This window comes from Rhopalosiphum maidis, chromosome 3 (genome assembly GCF_003676215.2).
Source record: "Rhopalosiphum maidis isolate BTI-1 chromosome 3, ASM367621v3, whole genome shotgun sequence".
NCBI classification, from domain to species: Eukaryota; Metazoa; Arthropoda; class Insecta; order Hemiptera; family Aphididae; genus Rhopalosiphum; species Rhopalosiphum maidis.
Genome location: NC_040879.1, coordinates 72,236,676 through 72,261,185, shown reverse-complemented (window position 1 = coordinate 72,261,185; position 24,510 = coordinate 72,236,676). Strand labels below are relative to the sequence as shown.

The 24,510-nt window shown below is 30.0% G+C and overlaps 4 protein-coding genes across 7 annotated transcripts in view; 2 read left to right on the top strand and 2 right to left on the bottom strand.

Moving 5' to 3' along the window:
* The window catches only part of LOC113558974, a 35,094-nt gene extending 21,684 nt beyond the window's left edge, over nucleotides 1–13,410 (top strand). The window contains exons 4-9 of one of the 4 annotated variants that reach the window (XM_026964569.1): nucleotides 2,682–2,900; nucleotides 3,340–3,681; nucleotides 3,763–4,167; nucleotides 6,843–7,738; nucleotides 11,327–11,474; nucleotides 11,899–13,410. In XM_026964569.1, the coding sequence (XP_026820370.1) occupies nucleotides 2,682–2,900; nucleotides 3,340–3,681; nucleotides 3,763–4,167; nucleotides 6,843–7,738; nucleotides 11,327–11,474; nucleotides 11,899–12,759 (2,871 nt within the window). In that variant the 3' untranslated portion in view covers nucleotides 12,760–13,410. Of the gene's footprint in view, nucleotides 1–2,681; nucleotides 2,901–3,339; nucleotides 3,682–3,762; nucleotides 4,168–6,839; nucleotides 7,739–11,326; nucleotides 11,475–11,898 lie in introns of all 4 variants that reach the window. The other 3 variants (XM_026964571.1, XM_026964568.1, XM_026964572.1) reach the window with 3 other exon arrangements.
* A 2,980-nt stretch (nucleotides 13,411–16,390) lies between these two features.
* LOC113556490 (probable cardiolipin synthase (CMP-forming)) lies at nucleotides 16,391–18,253 on the bottom strand. The gene is made up of 2 exons (XM_026961457.1): nucleotides 17,922–18,253; nucleotides 16,391–17,415 (listed from the first exon to the last, which is right to left on the bottom strand). The coding sequence occupies exon 2, from the start codon at nucleotides 17,379–17,381 to the stop codon at nucleotides 16,455–16,457; it is 927 nt and encodes a 308-aa protein (XP_026817258.1). The 5' UTR covers nucleotides 17,382–17,415; nucleotides 17,922–18,253; the 3' UTR covers nucleotides 16,391–16,454.
* A 177-nt stretch (nucleotides 18,254–18,430) lies between these two features.
* LOC113556492 (DNA replication complex GINS protein PSF2-like) lies at nucleotides 18,431–20,855 on the top strand. Its single transcript, XM_026961458.1, has 4 exons — nucleotides 18,431–18,848; nucleotides 18,909–19,017; nucleotides 19,884–20,045; nucleotides 20,195–20,855. The coding sequence occupies exons 1-4, from the start codon at nucleotides 18,598–18,600 to the stop codon at nucleotides 20,279–20,281; spliced, it is 609 nt and encodes a 202-aa protein (XP_026817259.1). The 5' UTR covers nucleotides 18,431–18,597; the 3' UTR covers nucleotides 20,282–20,855.
* A 995-nt stretch (nucleotides 20,856–21,850) lies between these two features.
* Nucleotides 21,851–24,144, bottom strand: LOC113558304. Its single transcript, XM_026963770.1, has 2 exons — nucleotides 24,025–24,144; nucleotides 21,851–23,227 (listed from the first exon to the last, which is right to left on the bottom strand). The coding sequence occupies exons 1-2, from the start codon at nucleotides 24,142–24,144 to the stop codon at nucleotides 22,709–22,711; spliced, it is 639 nt and encodes a 212-aa protein (XP_026819571.1). The 3' UTR covers nucleotides 21,851–22,708.
* Nucleotides 24,145–24,510: the final 366 nt, after the last annotated feature.

Here is a 24,510-nt window from a genome sequence, read left to right as displayed (position 1 = left end):
ATCAGCCATAAAGTTTTGAAAGTATATAGAAACACTTAGCAAAACTAAATAAATTTCTACTGATAATAATAATTATATTGATATATGTTTTCGTAAAAGATGTTACTACTTATTCAAAAACGTACAGTTATTATAACTACATGATGATTGAAAGTAGGCGCTGAATGCTGACCACAGCACGTATTCCGAAAACGATTAACGTTTGGTCGTATACATAAACCATTGTTGTTTTTTAGAGGTCCCTTTGCCAAACAGTTTTCACTGGTTTCTTAATAGTAGATATACCTGTATGACTACATATGTTACAGTACAATATATACATACATAATTAAGTTGAAAGTGACTATTATTATACAGTTAAGGACACACATAACATTTGCAATATCTATAAACACGACATTTTACTATACAACATTGTCATATCTATCTTATTAATATGAAAACAAATATGAAAAATACGTAGGTACTTACATAAAAAAGACAAATAACAGCAAATATTTTTTCAAAATTATTAATTTGCATAAATTATTTATTGTATAGATTCGATCGTTTAACCGTACAAGATATCGTTTTTAACCTCTATATAATAATATCATAAAAAGAAACAATAAATACACGAGGAAAAGCAAATAGCTTACAATATTATGTATTATGGTAAAAATTAAAAGCGAATTAAAAAAAATATATATATTATGTTAATATAAATCCATCATGTGCGTTACACTCGATGAAAAAAATACGTATTAATGGTAAATCAACACAGTTGACTGTTGCAAACTGTACTATAATTTAAATAAAACGAAACCTTAATAACTAAATTTCTATGTTAAGTGCCTTTCAAAAACACATAGGTACTTTATAATAGCGCGTGTCCTAATAGGATGACACCTTAACGTTGATGTGTTCCAGTCGTCTGTCATTATTGCATTGTGAGTGTCTCCGTCTCTATATATAATATGACGCCTATGGCTGTCGTGACAATGTAAAATACGCCGTTAAAGATTACATTTTGCACCGTTTTTCGTGTACAGATAGGTACGCGATACATTTCAGTCGCCGTAGAATTCGACTCGGACACATTTTACTATCATAATAATACATTCGTATAATATTATAGAGTCGAGCCAATGTATAGTCAGCCGATAAATTCATTTGTATGGCGTATAATATAATATTGTGTACTGGACTTTAAGATCACGTTTTGGTCGTAAACGACGACGCAGTAAACTATTTTACTATTTTACCAAACCGTATAGAACGGTAAAGGTCAATCACGTGGCCATGATTGATTCGAAGGAATCCACCTGCATATAGCTAGTGAAAGTGTCGGGGTTTTAACCACAGTATTACACTGTGCACAGATGCATCTGATGTTGCTTGAGTAGATCAATGAACTGGAATCTTATGATATATATATATATGTATGTATAACAATTAACTGCTGAAGTTGCCTATATACTATGAAAATATAGTAGATTATTAGTTGTACGCATGATGCGTTGACACAGTCACACGCGTTCTTTGATATAAATTCTAAATGAATAAATTTCGGAATGTTAATTAAATAACATGTAATAAGACGGAAAATTATAATCGTATTAAATATACATTGGATGTATATGTGAATTATACTATTATAGGCATATAAGTACCGAATCGTAATAATATTATTAAAAACATGCTTGAATAATTTATATATTATGCATTGGTCAGAGTGGCTTGTATACCTACAATACCGTCAATCTACCCCCCAGCCAATAGATGGATTTTATAAACATCATTAATTTTTCCACAGTCCATTGTGCACTGCAACTGAGAAATACGTCTGGCATTGATTAATACGAGAAAGACTGTTTCCAACGTCTACCGCACATGCTTATACCCAAAACGCAATTCAACCACAATACCTAGTATTATTATTATTGTAATAGCCAATAGGGTTTATCGGAATTAAATATTATGTACGTTATTGTTCATTTTAACGTCCTTCATATGACGTGGCGGTGACCTTCCTAGTCATAAATATTCCAGAGTCATAAACGAACAGTTAACAAGAGAATAGTTGTACATGTCTTCTACACACATACGATATAGGTACCCGTGTATTCCTATTACCTACCAGCTATATATATGTATTGTATAATGTACCACGCGTGTCTACATCATTAGACTGTGTATATAGTGGAGCCGAGTAACCTAGTTTAAGGATTGTCAAGTATATTTTTGACATAATGCTATTAAAGATTAATATATTATTATCTAATTATATAATTATTATATAGACACAAATTATACTTGAAAGGTTATTTTTATTATTAATATTCATTAAATTCAAAGACCGAACTGGGAAAATAAACGTAATACTTTTTTTCGGTGTTTTTTCATATTCAGCACTCACATAATATATGTAATGAGTGCTGTATACCATGAACATGTTATTGAAATTAATAAAAGTTGTAATTTATTTTATACGAGAAATGTTTTAACGGTCTTGTGTTTAAAAATTGCTTTCAAGTATACCAAACGGTTAAGAACATTAATTTTTATACTATAAACATTTTAAATTTTAGTTTAATAACTTATAACTGCCCTTTTCATAAATGATATTTTTAAATATTTAGAAAAAAATAATATTATTATTTCAAAAATACTTACACCAACTTTTTTATTTGTTTATATAGGCTTATCAAGAAGCAATACAGAGTAAACGAGACATCCGTGAAGCTCTTGAAGAAGCCAACTACAAATTAGTTCACGTAAATAGTACTGGACCTAGGGTAGTGCATCAGAGTACCAAAAATAAGAAAGTAACAGACACAGAAGATACTAGACACACAAGAGAAGTTCAAAAAGATGGTAAAATTGTAACAGAAACATCAAAAACCACCGAACATGAAGAGGTAAACTATATTTAGTTTAAACGATTTAATAAACTGTATATCCATTCCAACGTGTAATAAATTTAACGTTTAAATTATATTCCAAAATATTTTACTTTAATAATGCATGTTGGTGTAATTAGTTTTATTGTTTATTATACTTTAATAAATTTTTATTCTTAAATTAATAAACAGTTAATGGTACATAGTACTATGTGTATTTCACTTTTCCAAATTAGGTAATATTATAAATAATTTAATATATTAGAGCCTCTTTCTATATTTACCATTGGCACACATTTTAGAAAACGGTTCTATATTTTGGATTTCTTCCAATAATAAGTGTATTAGAGTTACATTTGTCAAATGTATGAACTTTAATAATAAATAATAATGTTTCGTATTTCAAATAATGTTATATTTGCGAATAAGATTATAATAATGAATTATTTTCTTGTAGGTAAACGGGGTTGATGAACCAGACAGTGTTCCGTTGCCACCCTCGGCGTTACAAGAGTCGTTGCGCGAAAGTTCACATCGGTACGCCAAGACCAAAGATCAAGAGTTGGTTGAATATTTAGCGGATGGTGAAAAGATTGGAGAACAAATGCGTTACGAGGCGACTAACGAAGAAGGAGATCGACTTGGTGATATCAACCAACTACAGATGATGGCAAATGCGGGCGAGTTGGTAGGCTGGGAGAGCTTATCGGAAAGAATACGTAAGATGCGTGATAGACAACAGCATCCAGTTGCCGGGAAAACTCTTGCGGACTTCGATGAAGAAGAACGTACTAGAAAAGTTCGTATAGTAGATAATGATAATATATTTACTTTTAACAATTATAATTACCTATTAAATAATTAATTTTGTTTTCTATAGGTGGAAACAGCTAAATGGCTAGAGCATCATTTTGGTAGCGAATCGACCAGATCATCTACAGGAAACTTGTCAGAAGAAGAAGATGATGACCGAGGACATCAAAAGACCACGTCCAATAGTTTCATAAACGTGACTATGAAATCAACAGAAACGCCAGCCAATGGATACTTCAAAGGAGTGTCTGAATGGAAAAATAATGATTCAACTCCTATCAGACCGCCAATCAGAAGAAAAAAAGAACAAAAAACAGAAATTATTAAAAACACTGTTAATGAATTAGAGTCATCTCCGTTGTTCAATTCAGTCCAACAAAGGGTTCAGGGATACGAAATGACAAAAGATAAGTTGTCTGGACGTAATGCAATAAATGGTTTTAACCAATCGCATCACAACGGATATGGTCAGGTGAGGTATCCATTAATTATTCACAATTTGTTAATCATCATTTATAATATTGACTTAAACTAAGTTATATTTTGTATTTTATATTAATATGTATAATACCTATACTATAATAATATGGTACATTGTGTAAACAAAAAGTGGCATGTGCCTTCGCTATATACTGTATGCAATGCACACAAACTTTAAATCATTTATTATTTATATTAACTACCAATAGTATCAACATACATATTATAAAAATATTAAATATCTTTTAGACAAAGTCTAGAATTCCAATTTCTATTTATATATGTTAAGCATTGTAACTTGTAAGAATATCAAGCACTTAATTAAATGTATTGTTAACCACTTTATCATGGTCAACCCTAAATTTAAGGTACCTGTAAATATTTCAAGAATGCATTCATCGATTGAAATTCGATATGGAAGCCAATAACGAGCGTGAAGATATTTATCTAAAGAAAAATATTAAAACACGAACTACACCCTAAAATATCAAATATACCTATAGATACCTAGTTTATTTTTAGGTACTACCAAGTACCTAAAAATAATACACCGATATCCCAAAACTAAATTTTTACCTGCCTATTATTGATGGACCACCATATCAATACATTTATTGTTGATAATTTGCATTATAATTTAAAAATTTATATCATATTAAAGTATACGTGACATGAACTATAACATAAATAATAATTAATAATTTTTAAACATAATATTAAATATAATAATATATAGTATATACTATATATTATATAGGTACAATAAATATACTTATATGAATTTTATAATAAAAAGTATTAGCAATCATTGTTAATATTCTTTACTTGTAAAAAATCGGATAAGTTTTGTGGATAATATTTTAATTTAACACACTTTAAAAAAAAAACAAGTACGCTTAATACAATTAAATTCAGTTTTTTAATAAGTAGTCAATTATTCATATAATATGACGTAGTATATTATATGTGCTTTATAATTAAATAGTTAATTATCATATTCATTTTCTGTTTACCTACTTCAAGTATTTCTTTCGATAATATTATAATAAGATTTTACAAAATTTAATTATCTTATTTAAAATAATATCAAAATTATTATAATTTATTTTAGTTATTGAAAAAGGTAATATATTTTCTATGATTTAAAAAATATTAAATATTAAGTGCATTTTTAAATATATAAGCAGAAAACTAATTCTAATAAAAAGTTTTCATTTTAAATTATAATATTTTACTAGTTTTAAAATATTTAAAGTGTCATTATCGAATATTAAAATTATTAAATACATAAATTGATAGATTATATCTTTACATCTTATAATTATTACACATCATTTATCATATATGTTATAGTGGTAAATAATTCATACATTTAAAAATAAACATCGCATTATAATTCAATTAATACAATTATTAAAGTTGTATTTATTTAGTACATATCACAATTACTATTTTGAATGTAAATTTAATAAATAAAATAAAATATTATATTCATGTTTAAATAGAAAATTAAATAAGATAATTCATTAAAAAAGTTATATGTATATTATTTAAATATTATATTATACTATGCGTAAAACTTATAACAACTTTAATGATTTAAAAAAAAATAAATAAACAGGTTTATAAAAGTATATCATAATATTAATCTTCAGAGATTTTATAAGATGAAAATCAAAATTAAAATTAAAATTTTTCATTATGTTTTATAATAATAAATAGTGGTAGCAGGAAATAAAAGTATAATAAATATTATATAAGTTGAACAATTAATAAAATCCACATACCAAATTAACGAGCGAATAATTGTTTTCATATTATATCGTATAATTAAAATTTATCTAATCGTATAAAAAACTTGTTGAATGTGCATTGTAAATTTCCCTTCTAATTAATATTTTTAATGAGATTTTTCATGTAAATTAGGTACTATGTATTATAATATTATCATTTATTAGTAATAAATTATTACTGTTAATTAATTACAGTATGTTATGAACGTTCAATTTAGTATAAACTACATCATATGTATTAAATTCAAAGTGAATGTGTGATGACTGATGACTGATGACCAATGATGTTATATTTGATCGTGCTTTTTGATATACGTTAACAAAAATAAACTGTTTTGTACCGGTCCATCTAAATTATATAGCGTATAAACTCTAATATCAAAACTAAAAGCACACTATTGAAACTGGTGAACGAAAATTTTCGTATGTCGAATGCGCGTAAGACGGAGACAACACATACGGGTGCGACGTCCTCTTAAACAAATATTAAAAATATTCCGTATGAAACAACGTCGTGTCCATCAAAACAGTACACTTAACTACGATTACGGTTATTTAATTGTACACTTGCAGTAACAATGCAGTTATGATATGCTAGACGACGATATTGTTGTACATTTACATTATGACAAACGCGATATTCGTCTGTGTGTGGTGGTAAGGAATGATAGGTCTCAAACTTTGCAGACACGATAAAAGATCTTTTCGTTCTTAATATGTCATATAATTATAATAATAAAATTAATAAAAATGCGTAATGATAATAATAACGACCATGACGATATTGCGTTGAACAGCTAGATTCATTTTTTTTTTTTATTTATAATTATTAAAACGGTCATATTATAACGTATAGTTTTTCATATTCCTGCAGACTGCGGCTACCGCTGACAGACGACACGACTCGGTCGATTCGCCGGTGCCGTCGGACGCGTACCGGTCATGGGACCACCGCCGGCGGCGGTCGGCGGACGGCCACCGCAATAATAAATCGACGTCCGCAGTGGCGCCAGAGCCGAAACCAGACTATTCGCCGGAACCCGAACGGCGGGCCAGCAACGGGTCGTCGGCGGCGGGCGGGCGTTCGAAAAAGGTGTACCAGAAGACGAGGTTTGCGGCGGACGCGCGATCAGCGCCCGACAACGGCGGCAACGGCAAACAGGAACGGAAGAAATCGTTCGGCGAGTCGTTCCGGCGACTGGTGGGCAAGTTCACGGGCGGTGGGCACGGCAGCAAGTCGGACGCCGATCGGAAGAAAAACCGGAAGAAACCGGAATCGGCCGAGCGACGGCACGCCGACAGCGGCGACGACGGCGACTACGGTTACGGCGGTGGCGACGGCGAGAACACCTACAGGAGTTACGACGGCGGCGTCAGACCGACCGCCGACCGTCACCAGCGGTTGTTCGGCAGCACGCAGACGTTGGACCGACACCGAGCCGGACGGACGGTCGACAACAACCGCAGTAGTAGCAAAGCTCGCGACGACGACTACGACGAAGACGACTACGAAGACGATCACGACGACGACGTTCACCGGTACAACGAGCACCGTGGTCAGGACGCCAGAGGATCATCGCCCGTGATGAACGGCGGCGGCAGGACCGGCAACGGAGTGCACAGATACTACTTGGGCGAGGACCCGTTCGGCGGCAGTATTTACGGCCGCGAGAGGGAATACGACGGTGGCAAGCGCAGACCGCACAAGAAGAACGGCGTTACTTACGACTCGCCATCATCACATCATCACCACACACATTACGTCCAGAGGTAATATTATATAATCCCTGACACGTTATATTATCCTTAAGTTTTTACCTGCGCGTCGCCGGTTAATGCGGATCCCGCGGTGTAGGTTTTTGCCGTGTGCCGCCCAGTTGTCGCCACAGTCCCGTCCGATAGCCTGTTATTTCTTGTTGCCGCCATAACCCGGTTAGCACGAATTTCAGAGATTTTTGTCGACATTTTTTTTTTGATTAAATTGTTACACGGTTACCCTAATATCTGTCATCAATTTACAAGCCATAGATTAAAATATTTGCGAGACTAAATTTATCAATAGTTATTAGCAATTTAATTCGGCCTCATTTTTTTTAAAAACTATTCTTATAATATACATAATATCCTAGTCGAATAAGTAATACATGATTACGAAGATGTGCCCACTATACGTAACAAAATTACCGTATTTTTCCGTTAAATATGTTTTTTACTTTTCGTTTTAGTTATTTAGTTTGTAAAATACTGTTTTTTTGATCTCGCGTTATTAAAATATTTATCTAATTGTTGTAAAAAATAATTAATCAATAAAGGATCCGAGTACCTATTTATTGTAACTTTTATAAAATATTTAATTTTTCTAACACTTCAACAAATATTTTATAATTATTTCTGATAAGCATAGGTATTAGTTAAATTATTTATTTTGAAGAATTATAGGTACTTACCAAGTAAAATATTATGTTGTATTACTAATTATATAAATATAAAATGTACATTTCTAATTATTATTATAGAATAAAAATTATTCTTCTTAAACCACATCATAATGATAATGTTTAATATATTATTCTAATGTATATTAGACCTAATAAATATTAATTATTGTATTATATAAAAATAATTTTAGGTGGCTCAAATTAATTTTTTTTTTAATTCTAATTTCATAATAAAATAAAGATAAAATAATACAATATATTACTTCGTTTACCTAAATATATTTGTGTTCTACGCATATAATAATATCATTATAGGTACTATGAATCTTACTCCGAACAAGTTACTCGTAACTCGTTACCATTTATTTATTCATATGGCAAACCCGATACTACATGCAAGTTAATTTTACTATTGTTGCATCGATTTACAATATTTTCGATCAATATTATTTCACTACAATGACAATAATATTGATAATAATAATGATAATATTCTGTGATCATTTCCATTGTTGTTTATACGATTCAGCACCACAATATTGCAAAAAATGACGGCTATACGAGTATTTGTCGTATCGTAACAATCAACCGTGTATAACATTATTAGCATATAATGGAACACTCCTATAAATATTAAAACGCCAACATGATTATTAGCCTGTTTTTTTTTGTTTCCACAAGGAGGCTGGCGAAAATTGATAAACACATACGGACTTCATCATCAGTGCCGTGTGCTAATATCTTAAAAAGGCGAAACCTGTTTTTATTTTTAAAAATAAAGTATATAATTTATTAATTGCTACAAACCGATTTCGCACGAGGCGTGTCCATGTCTGCTGTCGTTATGTTATTATTATTTTTTGCGTGTGCGAATGAAAGTGAACTGCAGCTGCAATTTCCCCGTGTGAGGGAGACACGCCACATTTATAGATTTTTACGTAGGCTGCAGACGATTTCACTCAAATACACGGAAGTTTTTAAACAAATACACTTGTTATTGGTTATACTTACGAGTTTACCACATACCAAATTAAATTACGCGCAAAACCTATAAATGTTCCATCTTAGAAAATTCTTGGTGTAGTCCGGCAATCTAAACGAATGTACCTAATATATATTTGTATTTACAATTTTTCAGTTAAACGTTTTTATATTATATTACTAATGTAAATACTGACCTAATGTCAATCAAGAATATTGAGTTAAAATATTAATAATTACTGTACACAATTTTAGTCTGTATTTGTTTTTTTATTGTCAGCAAAGTACACTACTATACAACGTTGTTTTATAAGTAGATTTTTTCGAAGTTTTTAAATGGGAAAACAAATTATCGGCTTATAATTTTCAATGTTTATAATTCCCCCACATTGTATTTCCTTACAAATATTTAAGATCACTTACCTATTTTTATAACTTTCAAATTTTCAATATAATTTTAAAATTTTTTAAAATTTGGAATCGAAACTTTTAATCCCTAATTTAATACTTATACAATCGTTCAAACCGAAAGTATTATTATTCAAGACGTCTTTTTTGATCTCGCTTGTTAGTTTCTAATTCAAAATCGTCCAGGCCAATAAATATATCCTATTCGTAGTCCGCAGGTATCATGTAATAATATTTTAACAATTGCCAAATTATTATAATAAAATATTAGTCATGATTGTAAGATTATAGGATTACGCGTATTAGACAATCTAATCACCGGACGGAAATCCTTAAGCTATATTATTAAAACCTACCTTGAATTTGGATACTATATTATAATCTATCAGAATTGGCAATGGCCATTTGTTTTAATTGTTATAATATATAGGCACAGTACAGTGACCACCATAATAATGTAGTTGTTAATAGTAACACACGCAGTTTGGTCGTTTAATTAATTTCAAAATAGTATATTGTACGACACTTTTACGCACTATAGCTAGTTGATACTCCGTTTTCGGTGATTTCAAGGTCGAGGCACGGCACTTCATTTACGTAGGGACCAATTATTTATGAGAAAAAAATGCAATTAATTTGAATCACTGCGTTGTAACACACCTACGTCCTGTTTTAAACATAAACCTACCTGATGACATACATTGTCTAGTTTTGACTTGTTTACGTTTGTTTTTCACGATATATTGCAACGGATAAGCAACAGCACGCAGAAAACGCCCACGTCAAAAATCCAAATCAGGAAATATACTACTACCTCCTATTTTCTACGATAATGTCACAATAACTTGATTAGATAGTGCAATTAATTATCAAACTCAATTATTTATATACCATCTAGAATTAGACAAGTAAAAATTTATTGTAGACAATATTCATACTTAGAAATGAATAAGTAAATTGTTTTTTTACCACAATAAAATATGCATTGGTACTAAATTTCATCAACATATTTTGGCTGGTAAATTACATACCTAATTATTTGTTTTCTAAAAAATGTGTTTTATTTTGCTTAATTTAAAACTACTAATATTTTTTAATATTTCATTAATTTTTTTGCCGTTTTTTAGAAAACAAAAAGAATGTATTAATATAATTAATATGAACCAATTGAATATTACAATATACAATTATAAATTTATCAGATTTAAATTGTGATTTATAACAGTGTGTCAGCTTAACCAATACATTATACAATTATTAAATAAATGTTAATTTTGTATACCTTTCAACTGGTTATCATAAATTATTATTAGGTAGGTACTATTCTACTATTATATTATATTCCATTTCTTACCATTATTTTTTTTTTTAAATTCATATTAGTGCATGTTTAATATGCTATCAAAATGATCATTTAAAACTCAAACCAAAATAATATCAATAACAAAATGTTATAATATGATGATATTATATTTAGTTGTTATACACATCTATAAATAGAGTCAAATAGACTAAATAATAAATGTTGCAGGACTATACCAGTGAACACAACCAGTACTACATTGGGTCGGTTTAGTAAGTCTACAGGACGTTTGTTAGCTGACGATTACAACAACGTGTCGGATAGAGCACAAACACTGCCGAGAAAACTCCGAACGGAGAGCAAAATAAAAAAGCAGGTAAACAAAATTATTAAAATTATTCAATATTATAATGAATTAAAGCCAACTGATTTATTTAACATAAAACATTCACTATATCCAAAATTAATAAAATTTTTGTAAATAATTGTTACTTCACTGCGGTATAATTTAAACTTCAAATGCTAATAACAACAAGTGCAATATTTGGCCAAGAATTTCTGTTTTGGAATTCCGAATTGGGAAATAAAAATGTATATTGCTAAATTTTCCACGTCAGTGAAAAACTCTTAAAAAAAAACGAGTGTTAGTATTTGAATAAAATAATCACCTGGACTTATAGGAATATCTAACGAACCGCGCCTAATACCTATAAGCCGTTTAATAAGTTATAAGACGTTGTAATTATCATAACATTATACACCTATTATCGTATCACGAAAACACGAGTAATATTATATAGGTCTCGTTACTGCCGCAGGTGCACGCGTCCCGGGAGAACGATTACGGCGGCGTTACGAACAGGTCGGCGGCCAATTCCGGGAGCATGATCAACGTGTCGTTCGCCAACGGGCCGACTAAGCCGCAACGGACGTTCTCGAAGCCGTCTCTGCTTCGGAGCCAAAGTTTCAACGTGCAACCGGATCCGGGACACCAGACGCGCCGGTCGATTAGCACGTTGCACCGACTGGAAGAGTCGCCGCCGCCGCTAAAGAGCCCAAACATCGTGAGCATGTTGAGCAGGAGCACCAAGGACCTGTCGGTGGGCGCGGACGACGGGTACAGATCGCTGTCCGGCAGCTGGGCCAGCCCGGGAGAGCTGAGCAACGGCGGCGGCTCTGGCACCACATACCGGCGGGACGATCCGAAGAAAAAGATTTTCATGAAGGGCCTGCTGGATCACGCGCCCGAGCTGTACAAGACACTCAGCCACCAGGAGGACACGACCGCTGGCCGACGGTATTCGCCCGTAAAAATGGACAGGCCGTACTCGAGCAGCGGCCACTCGTCGTCGCCGACCATCAGGCACGGCAGCGGTGAGGTGACCAACCGGAGCGTGACGCGCCGCGGTAGCAAGGACGATTACACCGAGACGGTACGGATCACGTCCAAGTCGGACGACCCCTACCGGCCGAGCGTCACCAACACGGTGCAGAACTTCACCAAGAAAAAGGTGCCCAGGGACGGCCGGGTGGAGACCATCGAGTCGACCGAGACCAAGACGGTGACCAAGAGTCGGTACAACGGCGGCGACACCATTAACGGTTATAACGGCATGGGTGGCGGCGGCGTGGTGATCGAGGTCAGGAACGGCAGAAACTGATTGTGTATTAAATGCAATACAGCGAAACCTCTAAACACCGGACACTGTGGTTCGACACTGACATCTTGTCCGTTATTCGGAGCGATCATTTTGGAGTTTAATCCCTCAAAAAACATCCGCTATTTGGGGGGGGGGGATGTCTATTATTGGAGGTTTCACTGTAACGATAATACAACACGAGATCAGCCGTTTATTATTATTATTATCATGTATCGTCGACTCCGCCGATCGTTATTATAATTATAATATAATATTATGACGTATATACATATACTTATATTATTACTATTAATGACTAAAAAAAAATATTATTATAATTTATACGATAAAATAACGAATCGATAATAAATAATATACTATAATATTATTGTTGATACCTAAAATCATATTTTGTTATTAGCTCTATAATACACCTAGTACCTAGGTATACCTATAAATAATATAATAATATCATGTCATAATCGTAGATCAAGATCATAGTGTTGTAAGGTCTATGATCATAATCGATAATATAATTATGCGTATATATTTTTCTTTGTATCTAATTGTTTTTAACATACCTATCATTGTATTATTATTATACAGAGTTAATAATTGTTGTAATAATTTATTACACTGGGGCACCGGCAACAAGAACCGATGTCATTAATACATTTTATGTTTTACTTTTATTATTATACTACTAATAAAAAAAATATAAAACTGTCCAGACTAATTTATTTTTAATAGATATTTTTTAAGGTTAGTTAATTGTGTCGAACACATGTGTAAGTACTAAAAAATTGTAAATAATTATTGTTTTATTATAATGTCGCTCAATAATTTTGTGATTTTTTTTATGTACTATGAGTGATTATAATGAATGTAAGAGTAATAAGTGTTAATAAAAATTAACTCTACTCGTGTATGTTTAAACTGTGTTTTACATAAAATATATTATATTATCTTTTGGAAAAAACAATAATAATAATAATTAATATTCCTAAATACTTAATTGTCAATAATAAAAATACTTGGCTATTCGGATGATATTATTGGTACCTACCTATTATATTATCTATTTGGGTATAAATATTATAAAATTAAAATAAGTAGAATTACATATATATTTTTTTTTTCGTTGTTATTTAATACGAAAAAATCATTATTCATTACCATTCCAACTACACTTATTTTTTGTATTACGTACAATGTATACATTATGGGAGCATCCATGTGTGTTATTAACAGGTGCACCGCCACCCGCCAGACATAATTATTGGTGGGGAGCGGAGGTTTCACGCCATATAGCTTATATGTGGGTCACCTAAAAAAAATTAGCTATTTTAGCTATTTAACACGTAAATACGTAAATTTCTAGTTTTTTATTGATTATGTCATAAATAATAAAATTTTTCATTAGTGAAAAAGCTCCTCATAAATGATTTTTACAGCATCATTCTAATATATAATATCAAAAATATGTTAGGTAAATAACATATTTCACTCATTCCGGTACACATTTTTACAAAATTGAATATTTGTTTAACCCGACGATTTCAGATATTTTGTTAAAAATTAAATTATTTATAAGAACTTGAAACTTTTCACAATCGCGTTTATTATCATTTATTCACTATACATAATGGCATTTTCAAAATATTGAGTTTTTTTTTCATCTATTTATACATAGAACCTATATAAATATAGAACCTATTATATACCAATAATAGGTACCGTATTTTTACATTATATTTAATTGTATTAATTACTATAATATAACATAATGTTTTTTTTACAATTTACAAAAATTAGTTCAATCTAGGTACCTACTATAATATATTAGATCGATATTTTTTATACGATTTATTTATAAATTCTTTTGAAACTGACCTTAATGGATTAAATCATAAGAATTAGAACTTGTATTTGAATTTACCCATTTTAATCAGTTTCAGATATAAATAAATTCTAACTAATTTAAGGTTTTGTTGAATAAAGTACAATATAAATAAAAAAATAAATAAAAACAAAAACTTAAAAATGAACCAGCTTCTTTTAAATTACCTATAAACTTATTTTATTAAGAAATAACAGAATAATTTAAATTATTTTTTTATAAAATAAAATAATTATTATTACATGGATATGAATTTTCAATTTGTAATTCCCAACATGCAATGTGTAAAGTAAGGGATAAAGCATTTTTATTTTTTAGATAGGGCACTTGGTCCTGGTCCCTCCCAATGATCACCATTTAGCGCTGCTAAATACATACATTAATCATAAAATGTAGGTATAATTTTGTCAAATTAACAAAAATAAAAAATACATTTTTGAAACAATATAATTCATATAATGATAAAATAATGTATACAAAAATATTTCATTTGAAATAAATAAAAATAAATAACATTTATGTTTTTATCCCTGACAAGGACATTTTATAGTATAATTTATGTAATATTTAAATCTTAATAACAAAACCTTAAAAACAAATGAATATTGATTTAACTTTTACTAGTATTTTATTAATAAATATACAAAGTGATATTGAAAATTAAAATTTGATAAATTTAGTTGAAAAAACTTACAAATTAGACTATCATTAATACATTTTAATTATTATGCTTTGGTTTTCTGAGTTGTTTTGCGTTGAATTTTTGAAAAATATAAATTCTACTGTCACAAACTTGTTTTATTTGATTTAATTCATAATTTTTAATATTTCAATATTTTAAATTATTTTGGTTGATTTTCACATTAATCATTGTTTTTGATGTAGTAGGTATAAGTTAAATAATAAAAAAAAAAATAGTAATAATTTGGCAATGATAACTAATTATATACTTATGTGTAACATTAATATGATTTATGACAGGTGATAAATATTTCTCTCGTGGAATCTATGTATGTAAGTATCAATTTAAACATGAGTCGTAATTCGTAATCATTTTTAATCATTTAATAATTCTGATGCACATCTGATTGCAATTATTATAATATTTGTTATAATTCAAATTATTGACTTAATATGTTATATTTTTGGTTTGAGTTAAAACAAATTATATTTTTGTATGTCTACCGAATACTATAACAAATATAGTTACATTACGTCACTTATATAAGCTGTAATTTGAAATTACATGATACTATAGTTATTAATTTACTTGTATTTCTATACAATTTACAAATTGAATAACTAATACTTTTCTCAAATAAAAATGAATGTTATTCTAAACTTGTAAAGGAATAACACACAGTAAAATATTACTAAATCAGTCTTAAAAATTATGCTAATAATACAATTCTAATATTAAAATGACAAAATAAATATAATACAGGTAGTTAAAATGTATAAGAAAAAACATCGAAAATTTACATAAAAAATGATTATTTAAACTTGGTAAGTTTGATTTATTAGATAAATAATATTTTAAACTAAAATTAAAATAATATGAATGATTTAACAGTTGAAGAATTTAATTTATAACTTGTAAGGATGGTATTGAACTTAATACACTTAAATTATTAACTAATTTCAACAAAAATATATTTTTGGAATTTATCGTACATACAATATTTTATAAATTATATTCAATGTTTATACATGATAAATATATAAAATGATTATTTCATACAACATAAAATTATTAAAATTAAAACATTTCTTGTCAAAGATACTTTTATGTATATAACAAGAATTGGTAAAAAAATTATCTTTTTAGATTATTAAATATTTTATAAGTCTTTTTTCTATGCACTATATAACTTATTGCTGATGACACTGTAGTAGTAGTTGTTAACCACCACAATGCTTTGAGTGCAGGATGATCAACAAAATCAAACACTGGAGCTGCTATAGTAGCACAAACCATTGCTAATTGAACTGTGGTATTTACCTTACTTATGAACATGGGTGCTAATTGAACATTGGTATTAGTAACATCAAATAATTTACTTAAAGTCCTAGGTTTAGGTATTGCCATATAATGAATTTGGAAAGCAGCACCCATTAAAACCAGATCCCTTAATATAATTATACCAGTAAGGTATATTGGGATTAAATCTATATAAGTCAATGTGAAAAACATAGTACCCACAAGCACTTTGTCAGCCATTGGATCCAAAAAACTACCCAATTTTGATTTCTGACCTTCAAAATTTCTAGCAATCCATCCATCAATTAAGTCGGTCACGCTTGCTATGGCCACAAAACTGAGAGCATACTCAAAGTTTCCATTGACAATAAGATAACCTAAGTAAGGACTTAGGACTATTCTGGTCATACATAACATATTAGGTATTGTCCAAACATTCTCCTTTATAGTATCTCGTACCTTTGATTTAGTTTCCTTAATGTCATCCAGTATGAATTTACTTTTGTTTTGAAATTTTTGTTTAGTTTTTTGTAAAATAATCTGCTTATCTCGAATGGCATTTTTCAATTTATTGTGACGCTTTGAAAATCGATCATCAGCAAAATAAACATTTGTCATAATCCTGTGATTTTTATATAATTGTACTGATAAAAATGATTTATTATTTGAAAGTACAGTTGGAAAACACATTCTGCATTGAGGTAAATACATTTTACAGCAACATTGGCTTGAAACAAATATATATTTTAATAAATGATGCATTTTCACTCAGGTATCTAGTTGATTCTTCTTATCACTGTAAAAATAAAAGATTTAAATACTTTGTATTAAAATAATTTTATAACTGTATTTTGTAACCAATTAAAAACATAAGTGACTAATTCATTCATCTATTCTCATGGTTTTAATCATGACTAAATATTATTATTATTATTATTATTTTTGGTCATGGTTTTAATGTTGATTAATGAAAATCTAACCACATAAAATATAAATATTTATGTAACTTAACATTTTTAGACTATTATTAATTAATATTTTAATCATATAAACATTATATATCTATAACTGCATTCACTGAGACCCTTACATAATATATAAAACTTTTTTCACTGAGAAACTTCATTTAATTTTACTCATTGTTATTAGTGTTATGACAATACAGATTTTAAATATCAGCTACTTAAAATAATTGCTCAAAAAACTTTATGTAAACCCAATAAAGTGGAAATTTAATAGTTTTTTAATTTATTAAATCTCAATAAAACATAATGTGATTAATAAATAGTATTAAATACTTACTTCATAAGATCCAACCACAGCTACAACAAAAATATTTTATCCAACAGCCTAGAGAATCGGTAATGAAGTTATAATTAGTTAACTTATAGTATTTTCAAACTTTAATACTATAAAACTTTAAAATAATTTATATTAAAGTATTTGCTTCAGTGGTAGCAATTTATAATTTGTCCTAGGTACTAGCCACTACTAGGTAGTGTTTTGCGATGGGGTCAGATCTCCCGAAAAATGATAAGCGTGATAAGCGCTTTACGAGATCCATTGATAATACATTTTTTTTTAAACAATGTATTTTTGAATTAAATTTATGTAATAAGACAAAATTACATGAACTAGAAACATTTAATATCGTTCATTACAAATTAATTCAAAGAAAAGGCGTTTTTGATGCTCTGCCGAATGATTCCAAATACGAACTGAAAACAGCTGTTGTTACTCCGAGGTTATGTACATTCAGAATCCCGCCAATAAACCAAAAATTCACTATCACAAAATAATAATTTATATAATTTTTTGTATTGTGTTGGTCTAAAATGAAACAAAGTTTTTACTTAAGATTTTCGATATTCTAACATTTTCAACTGCGTAATATTATTCTATTTATTAAATATTAATATAGTCATTTATCGGGAATTTTAATATTATCACTGAATCGTCGTCTTAGACATTTGCCAACATGATGCACCCCGCTGAAATCGAATTCCTGGCCGAAAACGAGATTATTCAAATTGTGCCGACATTCAATCATGCCAGTCACGTACATCTGATATGCGGTTCTTATGGTCCGTTTCGTGCCGGTTTGCCGTTGAACGTTCCCATCTGGGTGGCACTGAATCTGCGGCAAAAAAAGACTTGTCGTATCCTAGCTCCCGACTGGATGACCGTCGATAAGTTACAAGAAAGACTTGAAGAAGAGAAAGCATCCAAGTACTATGAACGTAATTTGTATCGATTATATTATATCTTCTAATAATCTTTGGTTTTCAGATTTTTCACACAGCTACCGACCAATTATTACTTGGAAATCACACAAATGTTGTTGACTGTTGCCAGTGAAGATATTCCACAAGGGAACGATATAAAAACGGCAGTTAAAGTGAGTTGACCCAGACACTTAAATAATTAAATAATGTATTAGTTATTATACTTAAACGTATTTCAACACTTAGAATTTAATTATTTTTTATAAAAATGTTATACGTCTTAAGCAGTAAGCAGTATCATAATCAGCTTTATGATATTTTTATTGAAAAATTATAATTTAGATATATTAGGTAATAACTAGTCAATTAACTTTAGGTATCAATTGTTCATCTTTAAAACTTGTATTCATAATTATATTTTCAAACATAATTGCACTCAAGCTATTACAATTGTTTTTTACACCTAAATAATAATTTAATATTTATGATTTTTAAAAAATTACATTGTCAGAATTGAGTATTTCCACTCAATTCTGACAATGTAGTTTTTTTTTTTAGTTAGAATTTTAATGATTTGAAGTTTATTGTCAGTGGTTTGAGATCCAAGCTCTAGTTTTGCAACTGAAGCCAACAGGGAGTGATTACTTGTTATACTTTAATTAGCAACATTAAGTAATGTGCAAATTCTTTTTGGCAATATCATTTTCAAAATATTAATTGTCCTAAGTTTTGCACGATTGCTAAACCACAATAGTAACCAACACCATCTATTTACATTTAAAAAGATTAATTTTAATTATTTTTTATACAGTAAATAGGTACTAAATAATAATCTCACAACTATGGATTTGGATAATAATGTAGCTTTTTATCATTCTTTGATAAAAGTTCTATAAAATATATACTTTGACGGCTAATAACATATTTAAATCTTTAAAATACCTATTTTAGAACAATATTGTTAGTTATTACAATATTATTTAAAATAATAATAATTATTATTATTATAAATATTAATTAAAATGATTTTTTTTCAAAGGATTTATGGGATTTAAGAATAGCAAAATTAAGATCTTCTGTTGATCTATTTATTAAAGAAGGTCGTGTTCAAGCTTCTTTAAACCATTTAACGCCAATGGAGATTAATTCTGTAAGGCCGGTATTCCCTGATACATTGGATGCTTTAATGACACTCCATGAAGTAAGATATTAAACAAATCTATTATAATAAATAACTGTATTTACTCTGATTTGTTTATAATTTTGAACAAATAATACTTTTATTTTAACAAAAAAAAAACTATAATATAAATATTCAATTTACTAAGTTATGGTTATTTTTCTATTTAGCACATTAACTCGAGTGATGACAGAGAAGATAGCAGTCAATCTTCAGGAGCAACTCCTAATTCAACATCTTTTTCATTATCCTTGTAAAATTATTTATTTATTTTATAATATTCAGAACTGCATTCAGATGGTTGTGTTTTTTTTGCTAGGATTAGATTAAATTTTCTGCTAACACCAAAAATTGTATATGATTGTTATATATCTAATGCAACTAGTTTATAATATTTATATTGTCTTGATCAAACATATTTTATTTTCTTCAAGAAATAAATCATTGTTTAATTTTTTTTTTTTTTTTTGGTTATTGTATGATAATATAAGTTTTTTTATTTTTTTCTCAGTGTACAATAACTTATTGTATGTATTAACTATTAAGTAGGAGTAATAGGCTTTTCAAAAAAACAAAAATCTTATAGATTAAAATGTTTATAAAAATATAATGTGCAATTATTAATACTATAAGTTTAGTTACAAACAACAATGCCAATTAATGCATTGTTGGGCGTATAGATAATTGTGCTTGCAGTATAATATTATTTTAAATGTCAAGATCAAACTACACTTACCGTGTGTAGGATATAGCCAAGGTTAGGTGAGAATGTTTATATTTAAAGTGTATAGATGATTATAAATAGTAATACATTCATATTCTATATAGTGATTGTACTCTTTTACTAAAAGTTTTATTTTAGAAAGATAAAACATTAGGTTTAAAAAATAAACAACTATATTTTATTCTAAAATATATAGTTAATTGATTATAATATACACAACATGTTTGTTGAGCATAATATTTATTAATAAAACGTTAAAGTACATATATTATAATGTGTGAACTAATTATTTGTATGATTTATTATTCAGTCATTTTATTGCATAGAAAAATGTTACTAAACATTTATGTTATTTATAACAAAATATATTTATTAGTTTAATGAGTTATTTACCCACAGCGATATCTGACGAGTATACAATTTAATAAATCACTTTATTTTGTCCAATAACATAGTTTTATATTTGTATTACTTGCATGTACAAAATAAGTTATTATTATTTTAAATTATTGAACAAATATTTTTGTAAATAAAAATGTATCTTTTGTACCTATTACTTGTACATTGTTACTGTATATTAATTGTAATTTATAGTTGTTTAATAAATAGGTATTTACTGTACATAAATGATACAAATCTATTTTAAGATTGTATTTTATTGCAGTTACATGCGATCATTATTTAACGTATATGAACTGAAATTAAAAAATTATTTAAAATTTATCATAGCAATCTATGACCTAAATAACTGGTATAATCAAACACGGTTGAAAAAACTTCATAATAATAATTATGGTATCAGACCGTTAACAATGAACTATGATAATGATTTTTTTTTTTTTAAATCGAGTTTTATGACTGGTATATTAATATATTATGTAGGTAATAAAATATTATTTTTTAAAATCGTTAAAAATAACAATCACGTATCGTACGGGTACGTAAAATAGTCAAAAAACATTGTAAACGTGGTACCTATGCAAATCGTGCTTGTGCAGTCGTGGGTAGGTGTATTATAAAAATATAAACTCTGCAGTGACACAGGTCCGACCTCTGAGGTTCTGACGGATAGGTATGTATTATTATAATATGCAAAACATCATAATATATTATAATTTATATTATTACAAAACAGGTAGGTACGTACACAATAATGGAAAGAAGAGGTGAAATTAAACAGATGGTTCACGCACCGTCTCAACACAAATTGTACGTGGCGTGACGCTTGAACATTTTTTATTTCTATGTATGTGTATATTATTATAACATAAATATATTTTGTACTCGTCGACGGCAACAATAATATATACCTCTATACTATTTCGTAGGCGTTATTTATTCTATCGACTCGCCAACATCATTATAATAGCATTAGGTACGACTCGCGAGACGACAATATAACATCACGGCGGGTAGGCATCATATATTCACGTATATTCCACATAATAACATAATAATATTAAAACGATGACAATAATAATGTATACAATATCATATCGCACGACGATCGTAAAAAAATATCGAGTGAAGGTGTGTGTGTAGGTAACGGGAGCAGCAGCAGCGTCGGGCGCGATCGGAGAACGCGAATCGCGCGCAAAATCGACCGCGGCAAAATAATAATAATAATAATATGATGGACCTTAACTGTACAATAATAATAATAATAATAATAATAATAATGTCATCGTAATACATAAACGGGTGCAAACGCGTACGATTACGAATCGCAATCAAATCGCATACCCACACACAATAATATATATATATATATATTAATGTTTTGTGATTTCAGTCTTGTGAGAGTAGACGCGTCGGCGCGAGGCAAGCGCGGACCGCGACCATACGGCACGGCGGCAACGGCAATATCGCGGGCGTGTGCGATTGCCGGTGCGTGTATTGCAATAAATACAATATCAATACAATCATCGGCAACGACGACGACGGTGTGCGATATCGCGCGCTAGACGGTCGCCGGCGCGTCCGATGACTTTCGGAGAGCGGTCGGAACAACGTCGCAGTGGATGACCGTGGAACCGCTCTGCTGGTGTTGCTGTTGTTCGACGTCCGCCGCCGCCGCCGCCGCCCCGTCGCTCACGGTGTTCGTCAGTTGTTTGCGTATGTCGCGTATGCTCTTCCGGATGGCCTGCGCCAGCTTCGTGGTCGGCTGCGACGCCGCGGAGTCGGCCGTCTCGTTGCCGGCCGACGTCTTGTCGCACTCGTCCGCCGGAACCACCGTCACGGAACAGGTGTCGGTCGCCGTCCGGTGGCCCCTGTCCATCAGTCGCTGCGGGTCCAACTTGATCGCGTCGTCGTAACTTGGCGGCGGCACGTCCACCACCGAAGCGTAATCCGGCGGCTTCTCGTCCAGCCGCACAGGCGGGTCCAGTGATATCACGTGGATGTGGTCGATCGACTCCTGAGGACAAGACAAAAAAAAAAAAAAAACCGCCAATTTTAATAAATGATGGGTACTCCTCCACTATTAGTCTATAGAATTAGAATGCATTATCGTGTGCGGGCGACATTTTTGCAGGATCGTTCCCAAAGTACGTAAAGTTCCAAGCAGTGTTACTACAATGCGAACAAATATGTAAAAACATTGTCTACATGAGAAATCGGTCCACAATGATTTAATAATTAAAAAATTTATAAGCGATCTACACAATGCAATATGCACCTATATATTATTATTATTGATACGATTAATAGTATTTGACTAATAATTAGTACGATCAGTCATAAGTCATAATATATAGGTACACAAAATTAAAAAATGTAATTATTATCCATAATTTTGGATATTTAAAGTTAATGGATCTTACTATTCAAAAATCTAACGAATAGTTTATAATAGTTATTAAAATGTATAATGTATATTTGTAGGTATATACTCACGATAATAATTCTTAAAAATAGTCTTGATTAGATTCAGAAAACGTTAATAGATTTTTAATATTAATTAAGCTGCAGTATCTTCCAAACCTATTATCGTGGACTTGTATTATCTTTAATACACAATTACACAGAGTTAAATAATTCAAAACCTTCTAAATTTTCATTTAGATACTGTAGAAGAGGACGATTCTTATTTGAATAAAACAAGTTGGCATTACAAATTACAATAGGGCACTCCTTATTCCTTAAATGGTATAAAAATGTTAAATAATTGAAAATTCAGTGCTAAGTGATACCCACCAATCTTCTGAAAAATCTCAAAACCTGAATTTAAATTAATTATTTAAAGAAAAATGGGAGCGGGTACGTTAGGTGAATCACTCTGTACATCACATAGCAATTATTAATCATCATTTGAGTATTTAAAAAACATAAAGCTGCCACAACATCTGAATCAATATAAAAGAATATAGATACCTCCATGTATGCATCATAGCCCATAGGTGTGTAGACTATCTAAGTGCTCATAAAACAACAAAACTATTGATACACTTAGACTTATTATAGGTGTAATTGCAAGTTAAATTCATTTTGCCGAAAATAATGGGAGATTTTTTTTTCTAATTTCATCATATTATAATATATATATTTTTTACAATTACAAGCCGAACCAACGGTATAGAATATTTTAATAGGACGTATCGTGTAAATAGGTATATATTTAGTATATTACCTACTTATATTACACGACACGGCACGATAGGGTTATGTAAATTTAAAATATAACAACCTTTATTTATAAATATATGTGCATGTATTGTATAGCTATTAGCTAAATAGATTGAAGTATTGAACCTTATTGGTCAA